The sequence below is a fragment of the Engraulis encrasicolus genome, chromosome 18 (genome assembly GCF_034702125.1).
Source record: "Engraulis encrasicolus isolate BLACKSEA-1 chromosome 18, IST_EnEncr_1.0, whole genome shotgun sequence".
Taxonomy (NCBI): Eukaryota; Metazoa; Chordata; class Actinopteri; order Clupeiformes; family Engraulidae; genus Engraulis; species Engraulis encrasicolus.
In genome coordinates this window covers 10,242,435-10,257,434 of record NC_085874.1, presented here as the reverse complement: position 1 = coordinate 10,257,434, position 15,000 = coordinate 10,242,435, and the positions used below count along the sequence as shown (strand labels likewise).

Genomic DNA, 15,000 nt, shown 5'->3' with positions numbered 1-15,000 from the left:
GTGGCAACAAGAATAATTTCCGTCTTAAAGACCCAGTCCAGACGTAACGTGAAGGGAAATGGAAATAGGGCAGTCATGAGTAAGCGGTTAGGGCGTCACATTTGTAGCCCAAAGGTTGCCGGCTCGATTACCGACATGCCAGGTTGGTGGGGGGAGTAATTAACCAGTGCTCTCCCCATTGTCCTCCATGACTGAGGTACCCTGAGCGTGGTACCGTCCCTCCGCACTGCTCTCTTTGGGCGCCATTGGGAGCTGCCCTCTTGCACGGGTGAGGCATAAATGCAATTTCATTGTGTGCAGAGTGAAATTGTGTGCTGTGTCACAATGACAATGGGAGTTGGAGTTTCCCAGGTGGGTTTGCGGGCTTTCGCTTTCACTTCACTTAATTGACAGGAGCTTTACAGATGGAAAGGCCAAGCAAGAGGCATTTGGGGTATTTAATAGATATCTGTTTGTCCCACTTCTGAAAACGTCCTGCCCATGGAAGTCTTTCCATGCTGACCCCTGTCTATGAGCTTGGTACGATAAACTAGGCCATCCAGGAATGGCCAGCACATTGTTGTCGTGTCTGACCGGTGTATGTTTAGAACTAGACAAGGTGATTGGTTGGTATTGTCATAAGTCACAGCTTGTAAGGTTGGGGAGGTGTCACACGGCTAGAATCAATTTATGGTTCCGGATGCCGAATCCAAATGTATCCGGAAAATAATGGGGTCCAGTGAAGAGGTTATGAATACAGGCCACAAGGCAGAAAGTCTGTTGCAAAAACAGGGCAGCCTTACAAAAGACAAAAAATATCAGATCAGAGCTACAAGGGAGCTATTGAAAAATCACAATGCAAAGGTCAGCCAGTGCAAGCATAAACAAACAGCACAATGTATCCGACAAAAACCAATGAGTCTGACAGACCGAGATCCCAATCTACACACAGAATGCACACAGAATACAGAACTCCTACTTCCCAAATACTCTCCGCACAGACATACACTCCAAGTTAACAAACTTAAAACCTGTCTCTAGCATCTGACTAAAAGCCTGCCATGCTTAGATAAAAATGATCATCAATTTTATGGCTCTATACATAAAACATGAACATAGCTTTTCAAAGATGCTCGTCTTATTGTTAATATGCCCACTGACATACTGTAATTCTAAAATAGACAACTTAGAAGAATGTTACCGCATTAAAGCTCAACTACACAATCGACACGATTTCAAACTGAAACCCCCCTCTTACAACAATAAGTTCAACGCCCTCTCTCCAGGAACATCGCAAACAAGTGTGGTGAATTTGATTAGTATAATTGTCGACGTATTTGATATTTATGACTTGAAATTTAATGTTGAGCTGTGGGTGTGTGTGTGTGTGTGTGTGTGTGTGTGTGTGTGTGTGTGTGTCTGTCTGTCTGTCTGTCTGTCTGTCTGTCTGTCTGTCTGTCTGTCTGTCTGTCTGTCTGTCTGTCTGTCTGTGTGTGTGTGTGTGTGTGTGTGTGTGTGTGTGTGTGTGTGTGTAAAAGATTCTCTTCAATTAGATGATAATTCCCATTGTGCTTAGACTGCTTTTGGCAAACAGTTTATGGTTAAGGTTTAATGGATGAAGAATAAAAAGATAACATCTCTCAACACAAAACCAACAATACGTCAAGGTGAAGTGTCACATAAAGACCTCCGTGTTGTAAGAAGAAACAATTTTCAAGTTTTACAGTACAGTTTCCTGCTCTTTCTTTCCTTCCTTCCTTCTCTTTATAATTTACTTCTTTCCTTCTTTTTCACTCTTTTCCTCCTTCGCTTTTCCCCTGTAGCAGACTCTTTCTTTGTGGATTCGATAGCGATTGCTCCCGCCCTGCCCTCGGCTCCTTAATCGTTGATCTCAGAAGCCCGTGGAGTTTGTCTCGGGTTTATACGGTCACCGTAAAATGGAGAAATTAAAATGGAATTGATCTCCAGGAGCACAAAAGAAACATGGCCTTAATTAAGAAGAATTTGGCTGTCTCGGGTTTAATAAGACCTTTAAATCAGTGGGAAAAGGTGGAGTTTCACCCAAGACCCATTTGTATTCTGCAGCCAAAGGCAGTCACCACTGTACTCAGAACAGGCTTTATCTGATAGGCTGAGAATCCTTATGCAGCACTGCTTTTCCTTGGTTGCCACGTGTATTTCAACCACACAAAACGTCTCCAACTGTCCATATATATAAAACATTCACCTTTCCCTAGGTTGTATGGTTGATTTTATGTTGAATATAAATTCAGACATGCTGATCGTCTTTTTAACCCTTTTTTAACTTTTTTAACCCTTAGTGATTTTTTTGTGTATTGCAGTTTCATTCGTCTGTGCCATCTATCAACATCATCGATGTGTAATGCCAGCTGGGATGCGTCAGCCACCCACAGACAGACAGCCAACCATCCTACTGTAACTCACCGGCGAGCCGAGACGTCTCCTACCAACACCTCCAGTGCCAACCTTACTGCAGTCTCCAGCCACCAACGTTCCCAACAACACCCCCTATGCCACAGCCACCCAACCAGAGAGAGTAGAGAGAGAGAGGTTCCATTGGCCCATTGTTTCCGGGTTCTATTATTGCAAGGGGGAAGGGGGGAAAATCCCCCTTTAGGCAGACCTAGGCAGACCTAAGGACTGCTCTATTAATTCTAGGAGCATTATGACACGCCCCTTTAGGCAGACCGGAACCTGGTCACGTTAGGTGCCCATAGAAACCTATTATGTTGGCATATCTCTATATAGGCCTACTTAAAGAATCTCTGACCCAACCCTCCTGAAACCCTCCCAGCCACAAATGGCACCCCAGCAAACAGCTTCTGCTGCCACAACCACGAAAACCATCCTGAACGCCTCCAGCCTCCAACCCCTCCAGCCACAAATGCCCCCCAACAACCACACCAATGGCTCCGGGCCTGCTGCCATAACTACCCTACACCCCCATCAGCACAAACGCCAGCTCCTGCTCCAGCCTTCCTGTGCCAGCCTGAGCCTCTGCAATGGGGATGCGGGTGGAGCTGGGGCTGGGGGCTGGGCTGTTGTGGAGGTAATGGGGCTGTTCACCATCGTGGGCAGAACAAGCCATCAGCTGCTACTGCTGCGAAAACACTCATGGACAAAACACACATACACAAAAACACGCACACACGCACACACACACGCATAGACACGGTGTCCTCACACACAAACACACACACACACACATTTGGGCAAGTGATGGACGCACACATTATGACACATGTGTATATGACACACTCAGAGGCAAACACACATCCCCAATGAAAGACACAAACATTAATCACACACACACACACACACACACACACACACACACACACACACACACACACACACACACACACACACACACACACACACACACACACACTATAAAATAATAGTGGAAACACATGGACAGTTGATGGATGAACACATTAGTGTACGAACACACGGACACAGATGCGGGTGTGCCAACACACACACACACACACACACACACACACACACACACACACACACACACACACACACACACACACACGACCAGAACAAATGTTAAGCAATCCACTTCTGCACGGGGACTGGCTGTGATGTGTTACATTTTTGTTGGACATCTTGGGGTGGGTTTTCCAGCAGCACTGACTTCAGGAATGTTATGGAGATCTGAAAGGGTGTGACAGCCTGACTGCTCTTATGCCTCTTTCACACTGGCTGCGTCCACTGATGGATAACGATGGACGCGTCTGACGCATTGAGGAGTTGTCTTTCCATGTCTTTTAATAAACTACAGACCGCAAGTAGGCCCATGAGCATATAGTAAAACAGATTTTGATAGTGCAGATTCTAACCTTTTTACAGAAACTGGTAATGTGTGATGAATTTATGGCCTTTTGAATGTGTTCACTTCTTAAAGCGGAAAACAGAGAAATCACCTCTGGAAGCTTTCTGGAACATTGACAAGCTTTTTCAAGACCTCAATATGCACATTCTGCAAAAAAATGAAAATCACATTAAAAAAAAAAGTGTTATTCTTAGTTTTGCTCTCAGAGACAGTGACTCAGTGACTCTGGGTTTGGAATCCAGTCAAATATATATTACATCATGTATACATGTGGTTTGATTGGTTGACGGATCTCTTGCCACAGCTGAATTTCAAATATTTCTGAACCTTTTGGCAGAGGCAATGGAGCCAGGCCCGGCAGAACAAACAAAGCCACAGCGCATTTTGGGATTGACCAATACTAGGTCAATGACATCCATCAGCAGACGAAGCCAGCGTGAAGGGGGTAGCTATTTATTTTCAACCTGTGCAGTGTTCCTGAAACAATCATTATGATTGCCCTAAAGATTCCTGGAATTGATGTTGGTTTAAGCAAACTAGGAATGCCAGCCATAAGCTCCAAGGAATTGAAATTCAGAATTGAACAAAAATGAATCCATAGTCCATGGATGAAACAGATTTGGGTTACTAAAATAAATACAAAATGAATTGAAAGCACAACATGGAAACGTAAACAGACACATCATCAGTCAGTGCGTGCATCAATTTTGTGTCTCCAAAAAGCATTTTTTCCCCCTCAAATGAAAACTGAGTTTCAAATGTGTCATTTACAGAAGACATGCCTTGCTTGTTCCCGAATATTCTTGAGACCAATTTGAGATAATAGTGAAAAGGATTACCGTAAATGAAGTAGGCCTAGAGTTGAGAAGACGGAGGAAACCCACCCCTACTCTATACTACTGTGTGCAGTACATTGAGCCATGAGAGCTGTCTTGTGTCTTACTAAGAATGATGGGAAGTGAACAGTGCATTTTTTGATATGGCAGTGTACAGTAAAAGTATGAGCAGGGTTTTTATTCTACTGTGTCTGATTTTACAAAGAAAGACAAAAACAATTACAACATGTGACTGCATGCATCCACACTTATTTCTAGAGCAACAAGGGGGGGAAAGTGCTAATTTTTATTAATTAAAAAAAACATAATATACTGTATTGCTTCTGGTGCATGTAATGCAGTCTTAAGCAGTAGTGAGAAGCGTGGTTGGCGTAGGGTCAAGCATAGAGCCAGCGATGTACAGTATGTATTGTAGGACATACTACGTAGTAAGCTATAGCCTCTCTCTAGCTAAGCCAGCCTGTATATAATCTACCTGCATGGTTCGACCCAGGAAGACCATACAACATGGAAGTGTGCTGTCTTAATTATGAACTAATTAGCCAGTAAATGAATAGGTTACAGTAAGTAAATGCAGTATTAATAGTACTTCACTATTTAACTCTTTGTGGTCATCATTGATGAACAAAATGTACATGAAGAGACACTGTAAGAACAACAGATTTTTGTAAAGTTGATCATTTCATGAATACAAAATTGCATGATCCTTCATCATGGGGCAGATATCGGCAATTAATTTGTCATAAAGTTGTCATCATTTGAAGAAAATCAAAATGAAAGAATTGTTACTTCGAGGGACATGTACTTCTAGAAATGCAATGTAAATATTTTGTACTCTTCGGCCTTATTTTGCCCAAAGCTATTTTTAGGTTAGAGTTTTTGCTGTAAGTATCTCACTGTAATTAATTAGCACAAACATAATTGTCATAAAAGTTAATCACAATTCTTTAAGTAATACTTCAAGGATGCATGTGATGTAAATCAACAATATCATACCACACTGTACATTATCAACAACTACTCATATTAAATGATAATAAATACTATGGAATGATATTCCTCTTTTTTGGAGCCAGTGGGTTTTTTCTGTTTGTGCCGTAAGTCAATTCTAAACCATCAAAGCACTGTTGAAGTTGAAAGTCGAAGTCAAACACTGGGTGAAAAATTACAGCATGACTCCAATAGTGAGGAAACTATTCTGTGTTGACATCAGTTGCACCTGAGGGGAAGTTTGAGTTATGTAGGCAGAGAGGAAACGTCATGCACAATCAAAACAAGAGTGGTGTCTTCCCACAGGGGTTCTGGCTACTTAGTTAAATAATGAAGTTGTTTGTCATTTCCGTCACGATTCATGACCCTTTAATGCCATAATAAATCATTTGTTATTTACATGAATTCAAATGAATATGATAGATTATAATGTATGCATTATACAACATGTAGCCTATAAGCACTAGTAATCATCAATTGGACAGCCCTATTCTATTCTGTTCTGATCTGCTCTGCCTGATCTGATATGATCTGTTCTGTTCTGTTCTGTTCTATTCTATTCTATTCTATTCTATTCTATTCTATTCTATTCTATTCTAGAGTAAAAGCAAACATAGATTATCACTGGTACTACTAGTATATGTATAAGCACTCAGTCACTCATAATTCCATGAAGTAGCCTACAGTAAATATGTGTAGCTCAAAGTAACAAAGACTCATGGTCATACAGTACATCATCAACTCGTTTCTGAAGGACATTTCAGTGGTCACACACACATACTGTATAGCACACACACAAACAGTTGGGGGATAGGGGGGTGGGGTGCACACTGCACGGATCACCTCACAGCTTTTTATCATCCACAGGGGCAGGACATTGGCAGGCTGGCTACAAAATTACAAGCGTCCCCTCTAACACGCCGTAGTCTAGGAGAGGAATAGCTGCCAACGTGGCAGAAAGGGCATAGCTGATATGAATGAACGATGATGGTGCCTGAACTCTGAGAGAGAGAGAGAGAGAGAGAGAGAGAGAGAGAGAGATGGCTTCGGTCCATCGTTGCTGGCTGTCTGTGTTATTGCCATCTCCGGTTGTCGGGGCATCGAAGGCTACCATGCGGGATAGCAGCCAGCAACATGGCTCCACTGTTTTTACTACCGACCTTACGATGGCAGTGGGCAAGACATTACGATGGCACTGGACAAGACATTACGAGGACAGCGGTACGTTTTCACACTACTAACCGTGCCTATAATAGTGGTTACATCACATGATAGGCCTACTTTGACATATTGAACTATCAGTCACCTTGTTAAGCCTGTCAGACATACAGTACATGACATGTGTAGTAAACTACCGGCTAGAGCAGGGACGGGGATCCTTTTTCATTCGAGGGGCCACGTCAAATTCTTTCAAGGGACGTAAAGGGGCAAGGGCCACATTATGAACACAAACCATGATTTCCCCCTGCACTTTAGGCCTATATTGAAGGCAGGCAGCTTTAAAACAGACCCCACCTTCTCTTGGTCCCCTGAATATAACTTAATTGTATTGCAAATGAAGTTTCCTTTACAAAATATGTCATATTTCATGTGAAGCTGCAAAACATTGAAATTATGTCGGGGGCCGGATAAAACAGCCTTCGAGACATAGGTTCCCCACCCCTGGGCTAGAGTATACCAGTTGGCTCAGTGTCCATTCTTTACCCAACCTAACACATTCTTGTATTTCAAAATTATTATATACAGTCGACTATATGGTATTATTGGTCTGCCAGGTTAGGGTTTAGGATTCCTTTGCTTCAAGACGATGTGCTTCCAAACCACCAACAAGCAGGCAAACAAAGAAACAAACAAAACAAGCAATCACATAGACAACCAGGGTTACTACTGTCCTGTGCAGTTGGTAGGTGATCAAGGTGAGTGGTTTGGGTCATCTGGACGTCGCTGCCTGGTCCTGTCCCCACAGAACTTATTAGCACTAAAAACAGACTGTCGGCTCAGCAGTTGCTGTTTGAAGGGGACAGTGGAGAGACTACACAGTCTGGTCCTTTAAATCTAATGCCAGCCAATTACCACTGCACAGTGCTCAGCCATGTTATAGTACGGACAGGTGTGTGTGTGTGTGTGTGTGTGTGTGAGAGAGAGGGGGGGGGTGAGAAAGAGAAGGAGGTAAAAGGGAGTGAAAGAGAAAGAGTGAGACAAACACAGAGAGCCAGTCAGCCAGAGAGACAGAGACAGAGACAGAGACAGACGGAGAGAGAGAGAGAGAGAGAGAGAGAGAGAGAGAGAGAGAGAGAGAGAGAGAGAGAGAGAGAGAGAGAGAGAGAGAGAGAACCAGAACACAATAAGGAGAATCAATGAAGGTCATTGGAGGTCAGTTTAGTGGATCTATATCCAAAGTGGCAAGTCTCTTGTTAATGCTCTGTCCATCCGACGATGGCTACCTGTAGTTCAGACTTTCAGATGTTGGTAGGCTTCATTATTGCTTTCCCACAACAAGCTTCCCATTTTTTTCTGTTTAGAAAGGTCTGTTAAGTCAGTGATGGAGATTTTAAGTGCAGAAGACATTTGTATTATTGTGTCCAATTAAGGTTCTCGCTGGTCTAGGTGAAATTGGATAGGTTTCAACCTCAAGGTCACGCACACACGCACGCACGCACGCACGCACACACACACACACAACGTATTAAGTTTTCAAGACAATAGCAAAGAGTGTGTATTAAGCCCAAACCCGTGTTTAAATGTTACCTTGTGAACAGTTTGTATTTTGTGTTAAAGCAACACACAGCAATCAGATGCACAGCATACCAGGGAATATTGGTGATTCAATGTCAAACCATTTACTCTGACTAAGTTTGACCATGGACCATGCCTGTTAAAAAACAACATAATTGTACCTCTGTTGCTCCAGGTTTTTCAGCTTCGAGACCTTGAACTAAAGAAATCAAAGAACTGAATTACCCATCGAAGGGACTCTGTTCGAAGACATGTGGTTGGGATATTTATAGCCTACATAATACTTCTGTTTACAAAATGCATTGCAAATGTGCATATGAGGACGTCACATTTTTGGTGACATGCAGGGACCAGTTTGATTTTTTTTGACAGAAGATGTACAGTAGATTTCCTGATCTTATTAAAATGTTAATATGTCTGGCGGTAAATTTGAGAATCAGTGATAGAGATCAGTGATATTACACACAAGTACTTTTCACCCACCATATTAGGCCTACCCTTCAATGTAAGCTTAAGCTAGGTTTAGACTTCTCCTGCACCAAAGTTGACATAACAGGAACAGCACTACCAGAGGTGTGGAGGGTTGTTCATAGATCTGCCTTCAAGTCTGCACTCCCAAGACAACAGAGGGAGTGGCGTTTCTTCAAGGACGCAGATGACGTCAATTCCAGGCCAATCATGACCTCGCACTGTCCGCTAGCTTACCGGCCGACGACGGACATTTCAGCCTGGGAGAACCATACGTTCAGCTCCACAAGGTGTCCGTTCAGCTCTGCAGAGGGGCGGCATGGTGGGTGGTTTCTGTACGGTCGCAGCAGGCTCAGTACCATAAACCTAGCTTTACGTGTTTTGATTAACATCACTGTGAGATAAGCCCCTACATATCACTTCATAGTATATTATATTATGACTGTACATGCATCATATTGGAATTAAAATCAAGAGAAAATGACTAACGAAAATTACGCTTTGAAATGAAGATGCGCTGTGATTAACTGAAACTCAACTCGACTCGACTTTTGTGCTCGTCACATTACCCAGTGAGGAATGTTTGATCTGGTAGCCTACTGTGTAGCCTCCTGTGGTGACTTATCAAACTCCTCTAGACACTCCCAGGCTTGATCAGACTTCAGTACTATTGAAGATGGCACTCAAAGGAACAGTTGCAGATAGCAGTGTAGCTGGTCTTGCTGTAGTAGAGTGTAGCGTGCTGCATGCAGGCTGTAAGTCCATAATCACAATGACATACACGTATAGTAGGCCTACACACCACTTGCGGACAATATACATCATCAAAATTATATCCATTTAAAATGCACTTACATTGTTTAAGCACCAATTTGTTTCAGAATCATGCATGTGCTGATGATCACAACATCCGGGCAGCCTGAACAGAAGACAAGTATCAACTGATGGGATGCCATTTTAGCTAGTTAGGCCGACCTGCTGTGGATAAACCCACAAATGAAAACCTGTTGACTTCATTGTAGTTTGAGTAGTTTAGTCCACAGTACTATTTGCACAGAATGGATATGGAAATGTCAACCCTCAAGACAAGATTGTTGTTAACAAGATTAACAAGACATGAAGCACAGAAATACACACCAACTGTAACAAATACAAAGAAGTAACAAAAAAGAGAAAGCTTAGCTTACAGTACTCTGTTGAATAAAAGATACGTTTTTGTGTTGTTTGTTCAGTAATTTTGCCTGAGACAGTTTTTAGAGCAGGGCCTTACAGAGCTTATGGTCTGATTTCATTCAGAGCAACATGTTGGCTGATGGGAAAATTATGCATGTCTCTTACCAGCGACCAGTCACCGGGTGCACCTAAAAATAACCCAATTTCCCTGCAGGAGGTGAAGTAGACAAACACTCATTCAGATGGATGACTAAGAAAACAATGTTCGGCATTGCTTGAACTACACTTACACACATGCACGCATACACAGACACACACAGACACAAACACACACAGAGACACATGTGCAGGCACGCACACAAGCGTATGCAAGCACACACACACACACACACACACACACACACACACACACACACACACACACACACACACACACACACACACACACACACACACACACACATGCACGCACACACACACGCACACGCACACAAGAACCTCCTGGATTATTATTTATTCTGTATTTCATCCTGCGCCCTGCCAATTGAAATGCAGCCCTTATCTGCTGAGAGACTGCTCTACCGTAACCGTATCTAAAATACCTTCCGAATATTCAGTGCCATTCTCGAGCTCCACTTCATATTTCACCGGAGCGCTGACAGAATGAAAGCAAACAGAAGAGAGGTGAATTACAACACACATACAGTACAAACTAGGGGCGTAAATCATAGCCTCCATGACGATACGATACGGTATCGATTTCTGAAAGCAGTGATCCGATTATTTTCGATACTTAAAAATTCCCCACAATGCAATACGATTCGATGCCATACAAGTCTATGGTAGGCTACCAAATAAGACATCATCAAAAGTTCTTATGAAGCAGTTTAAAATGAATGTACAACACCAAAGTGCAATACGGCTATTAAATTCCTTCCAGAGATCACTTGTGGCTAGATGCTAATGGTACCATTTACTTCCAGCTAAGCTATGCTAATAATGTCAATCTAAGTGCGGAACACACTGAGAAGAAAATGGTATATGCACATTAATGTGTATTACTTAAAAATACTGCAAATATGTGAATATCTGTTCCTTTAGAGAGGAACTCAGAGGCCACTGCAAGTGGAATAAAAAGGCAGTCTGGTAACTGTGTGCTGCTAAAACATTTCTCTTTATTTATTGATTAATCAAAACCATTCCGTATTAATGAAAATATGAAGCAGAAAATCTCATTTTCATTTACACTCATTGGCCAGATGTTGCTTGTGAACAGTCCCCCCCCCCCTGAGTCTATTAGCCCACTGCAGCGACAAAGCAAGTAACCTTGACTTGCCCACAAAGGACAATTAGGGGATGAGATTAATAATAAAATAATAATAAAAACACTACTTCAATGTTATGAATATGAAAAGGCCTTGCTACCAATTTTGTGACCCCTTTTTTGTCCCTGATACAAATAGGCTATTGTTGTGCTTCACAGTGTTTGTATTTCATTACCAGATGTACTGTATAAGCCCTGAAGAAGGCCATAAGGGCCGAAACGCGTAGGCATTGTAGCCAAATAAAAAAGTAAAAAATTGCAACCTTGAGTGCCTCAGCATCTGTCTTCCTGGACCCAGATGTACTGTGTTGTCAAGTCACACTGGGTTCAAACAAAATATTTTTTACACAGATTGAGAGATCAGAAAGTCACTCCAGCCACACACCTTGCAGCCAATTCATTAACACATTGAATACTGGCAGTGTTTATGGAATTATGTCATAGAATACAGGCGTTCTAAACCCTTTTTTTGTAGAGTGCAGGTTACAAGGAGGTCTACAGATATTATGTGATAGGGCCACTGAAACATGTTGGCTAGTTTGAAAGTAGAGACTTTACCTTCTTAGTGGGTGATACCTGTGTGCCTCTACAAGCTTTTATTGCCAAGCAAAAATAAGTTAAACCGAGGTGGGTATCTACCAAACTCAATATTGAGGTTTTTGTGAAATATGCACTGATTCAGAATGTCACACATTTAAACAAGGACCAGTTGGTACATTGATGACACTGTAAAAGGTAAAAAGAGTTGGATACCAGCATTTCAGCAAGAGTGCCAATGTGCAGCGAGTTTTCAAAAGCTTCACCAATAGACCACACATAGACATGAATCATTTTTATTTTTAATTAAAATATATTAAATTCCACTATGAGAAGTGTTTATCAACAATGCAGAAAGAGAAGAGTGTTACACATACAGTATCACTACTTCTTCGATGTAATACAAGCAAGGATCTCATACTGTACACGAATCTAAACAAACAAATCAGACCTAATTGCAAAATAGCACAAGGATTTGGTCACACTTCATAGTAAGTAAAACTGAAAGAGAATAGAAAGAATGTGTGTATAAATATATCTTGCATTTTTTACACACAAGAATGCATGGATCAGACAATATGTCACACAGTTCATGCTTCATATAATAATTTTGCGTCATGTCTGTGCTAGTATGAAGATTTCATACATGCTTTTTATAGTAAACATACATGTACAATCTCTTCCATTTCTATTCGGGAGCATGAATTTCAAACTTTATAACTAAAAAAGAGAAAGATAAGAAGATAAACAAAAATAAATAAATAAATAGGCTACCATGACTGGCATGACCTGACGTCATACAGTGCTACTGACTTCAGGATGATGCAAGAGTCTGCAAAATACTCCTGTTGGCATGGAACCTGAGATGTCTTCAAAAGCTTCTCTCTGACATCCTCCTGCGTTTTTATTACCCTGTTTGCCCATGATGATTTGTGGATGATGACAAGAGAAATAACAGACTGTGACGAAAAGGAAATGAAGCCAGAGGAAAGTGGAAAAAAAGACATCAAAAACAGAAACAAGGAAGGATGCCAACAAACATACCAAAAAGTACACTCTGCAAAAGAATGTGGCCAGTAGCTGTTCTACAAAGCAGTGCCAACCCACAGGTCAACACAGTCTTCACTTTACATGTAAGTATCCACCAGATTCAAACAAGCCTATCAGCTCCTTCATTTTTGACGTCTAAATCATTCTGTGAATTCAGGTAAATTGGGCCACTTTTGGCCAATTGCTTATATGAAAAAAAAAGTGGCCCAATTTACCTGAATTCACCATATATGAATGAAAATAGGAACATACAGGGTCAAATAGTGTGCCTCTTCCACTCTGATCGGGTGGTATATCAATGACTATGTGTTTGCCGCTACTGAAAGGAAAGGAACAGGTAGGTCCATCTTTGCAAATGGTCCGTGTGATAAGGTAGTCTCGAGCATCAGGACATTCTGTGTGGCGAGGCGATCTCGATCGTTGGCTGGTTACAGAATCCTGTGCTAATGTACATTTTCCCTGTCTTCCACATACAACGAAACACACACACACACATGCAGACATAGATCTACACACACACACACACACACACACACACACCTCTAGTTGGTCGGTTTTAAATTCTAACACTGAGCCTGAAACCTGCCCCTGAACCCTTGCTCTGAACCCACACCCCAAACGCCTTCTCTGTCATCAGATGAGATCCCCTCTGCTAATTAGTCACATACAGTACAGTCAGAGAGAGTAGAGAGAGAGAGGTTCCATTGGCCCATTGTTTCCGGGTTCTATTATTGGGAGGGAAATCCCCCTTTAGGCAGACCTAGGCAGACCTAAGGACTGTTCTATTCATTCTAGGAGCATTATGACACGCCCCTTTAGGCAGACCGGAACCTGGTCATGTTAGGTGCCCATAGAAACCTATTATGTTGGCATATCTCTATATACTTAAATAATCTCTGGTACAGTGGGTTCTTTCCAACATGCAGACTCCCTTCCTCGGCCTGTGCTTGTGGCCTCACGCTTCGCTGATACCCCGCCCAGGGCCGCCGCCAGGCATAAGCAGAGTAAGCAGAGCGCCTAGGGCCTTTACCACTTTGCCCCCAAAATTGGGGCCTCATAAATAGAGATTGACTAAAAAACGTATTATAATTATTATTATAATTTTATTATTGTTACTATTGTTATTATCATTATTATTATTATTATTATTATGAAATTATGAGGGGGGGGCCTCATGACCAGTTATGCTTAGGGCCTCCAAAACCTTAACAGCGGCCCTGACCCCCGCCTCCGTGGAGAAAACGTTTAAGTTTCCCCACTGCCAGCCTAGCCACAACAACTTTTGGGGGAATATTCTTCATTCACCGTCCCGGTTGCAAATGAGAAAATGGCCGTTAGAATTGCGCTTCTGCGAGACATTCAAAAATACACTTCTGTCACCAACGACCTTACCACGAGGCCACAAGCAGGCAAGTAAGAAAAGGGGGGAAGGGAGTTAGGATAGAGGGTACGGGAGTTAGGATATTAGAGAGACTCCAGTGACTCAATACACAGTGGCACTAGTGAAGTCAGTCATGGGCCCTGGTGCGAGTAGCCACCACGGGGCCTTAGAGGTACACATGATTTTAGGGTATTTCACAACTAATATATTGACATCAAAGTTGAATTTCAGTGAGGAAATGTAATGCTGTTTTGAAAACTTTAAATATTTGAGACAAATCTTTTCACAACCAAATCTGAATTTAATAAAGTTCTTATTTTATTTTCATTTTTGGGGGTTGTGACGGGGCCCTGGAGGTCACAGGCCCCAGTGCGACCATACCTGCTCAACCTGCTATAGTTACGGCCCTGTCAATACAACACCACACTGGCCAGTCTAACGGAAATCAGCTCGCTTGTGGGAGGGTTTAAGGTCGGTGGTTGTTAGAACAGTAGCTTCAGGTCGAATAAAGTTAAACCACACAGTGTCACAGGCTGTCGCACACTTGGCAAAAAAGTAATGGTAGACTGGTAACACTTTATAATAAGGTTCTTCTAATAAGCGTTTATAGTCACTAGTAAGCAGGTGTACCGATTTTCATGCTTTTACTCAAATAAAGTTA

At 42.1% G+C, this 15,000-nt stretch overlaps 1 protein-coding gene across 1 annotated transcript in view; it reads left to right on the top strand.

Moving 5' to 3' along the window:
* Window positions 1–13,979, top strand: part of fndc4a (fibronectin type III domain containing 4a) — an 83,232-nt gene extending 69,253 nt beyond the window's left edge. Inside the window, exons 6-8 of the mRNA XM_063222651.1 lie at window positions 2,795–3,049; window positions 9,034–9,196; window positions 13,885–13,979. Coding sequence (XP_063078721.1) covers window positions 2,795–3,049; window positions 9,034–9,196; window positions 13,885–13,979 — 513 coding nt within the window. The remainder of the gene's footprint in view (window positions 1–2,794; window positions 3,050–9,033; window positions 9,197–13,884) is intronic.
* The last annotated feature ends 1,021 nt before the right edge of the window (window positions 13,980–15,000 follow it).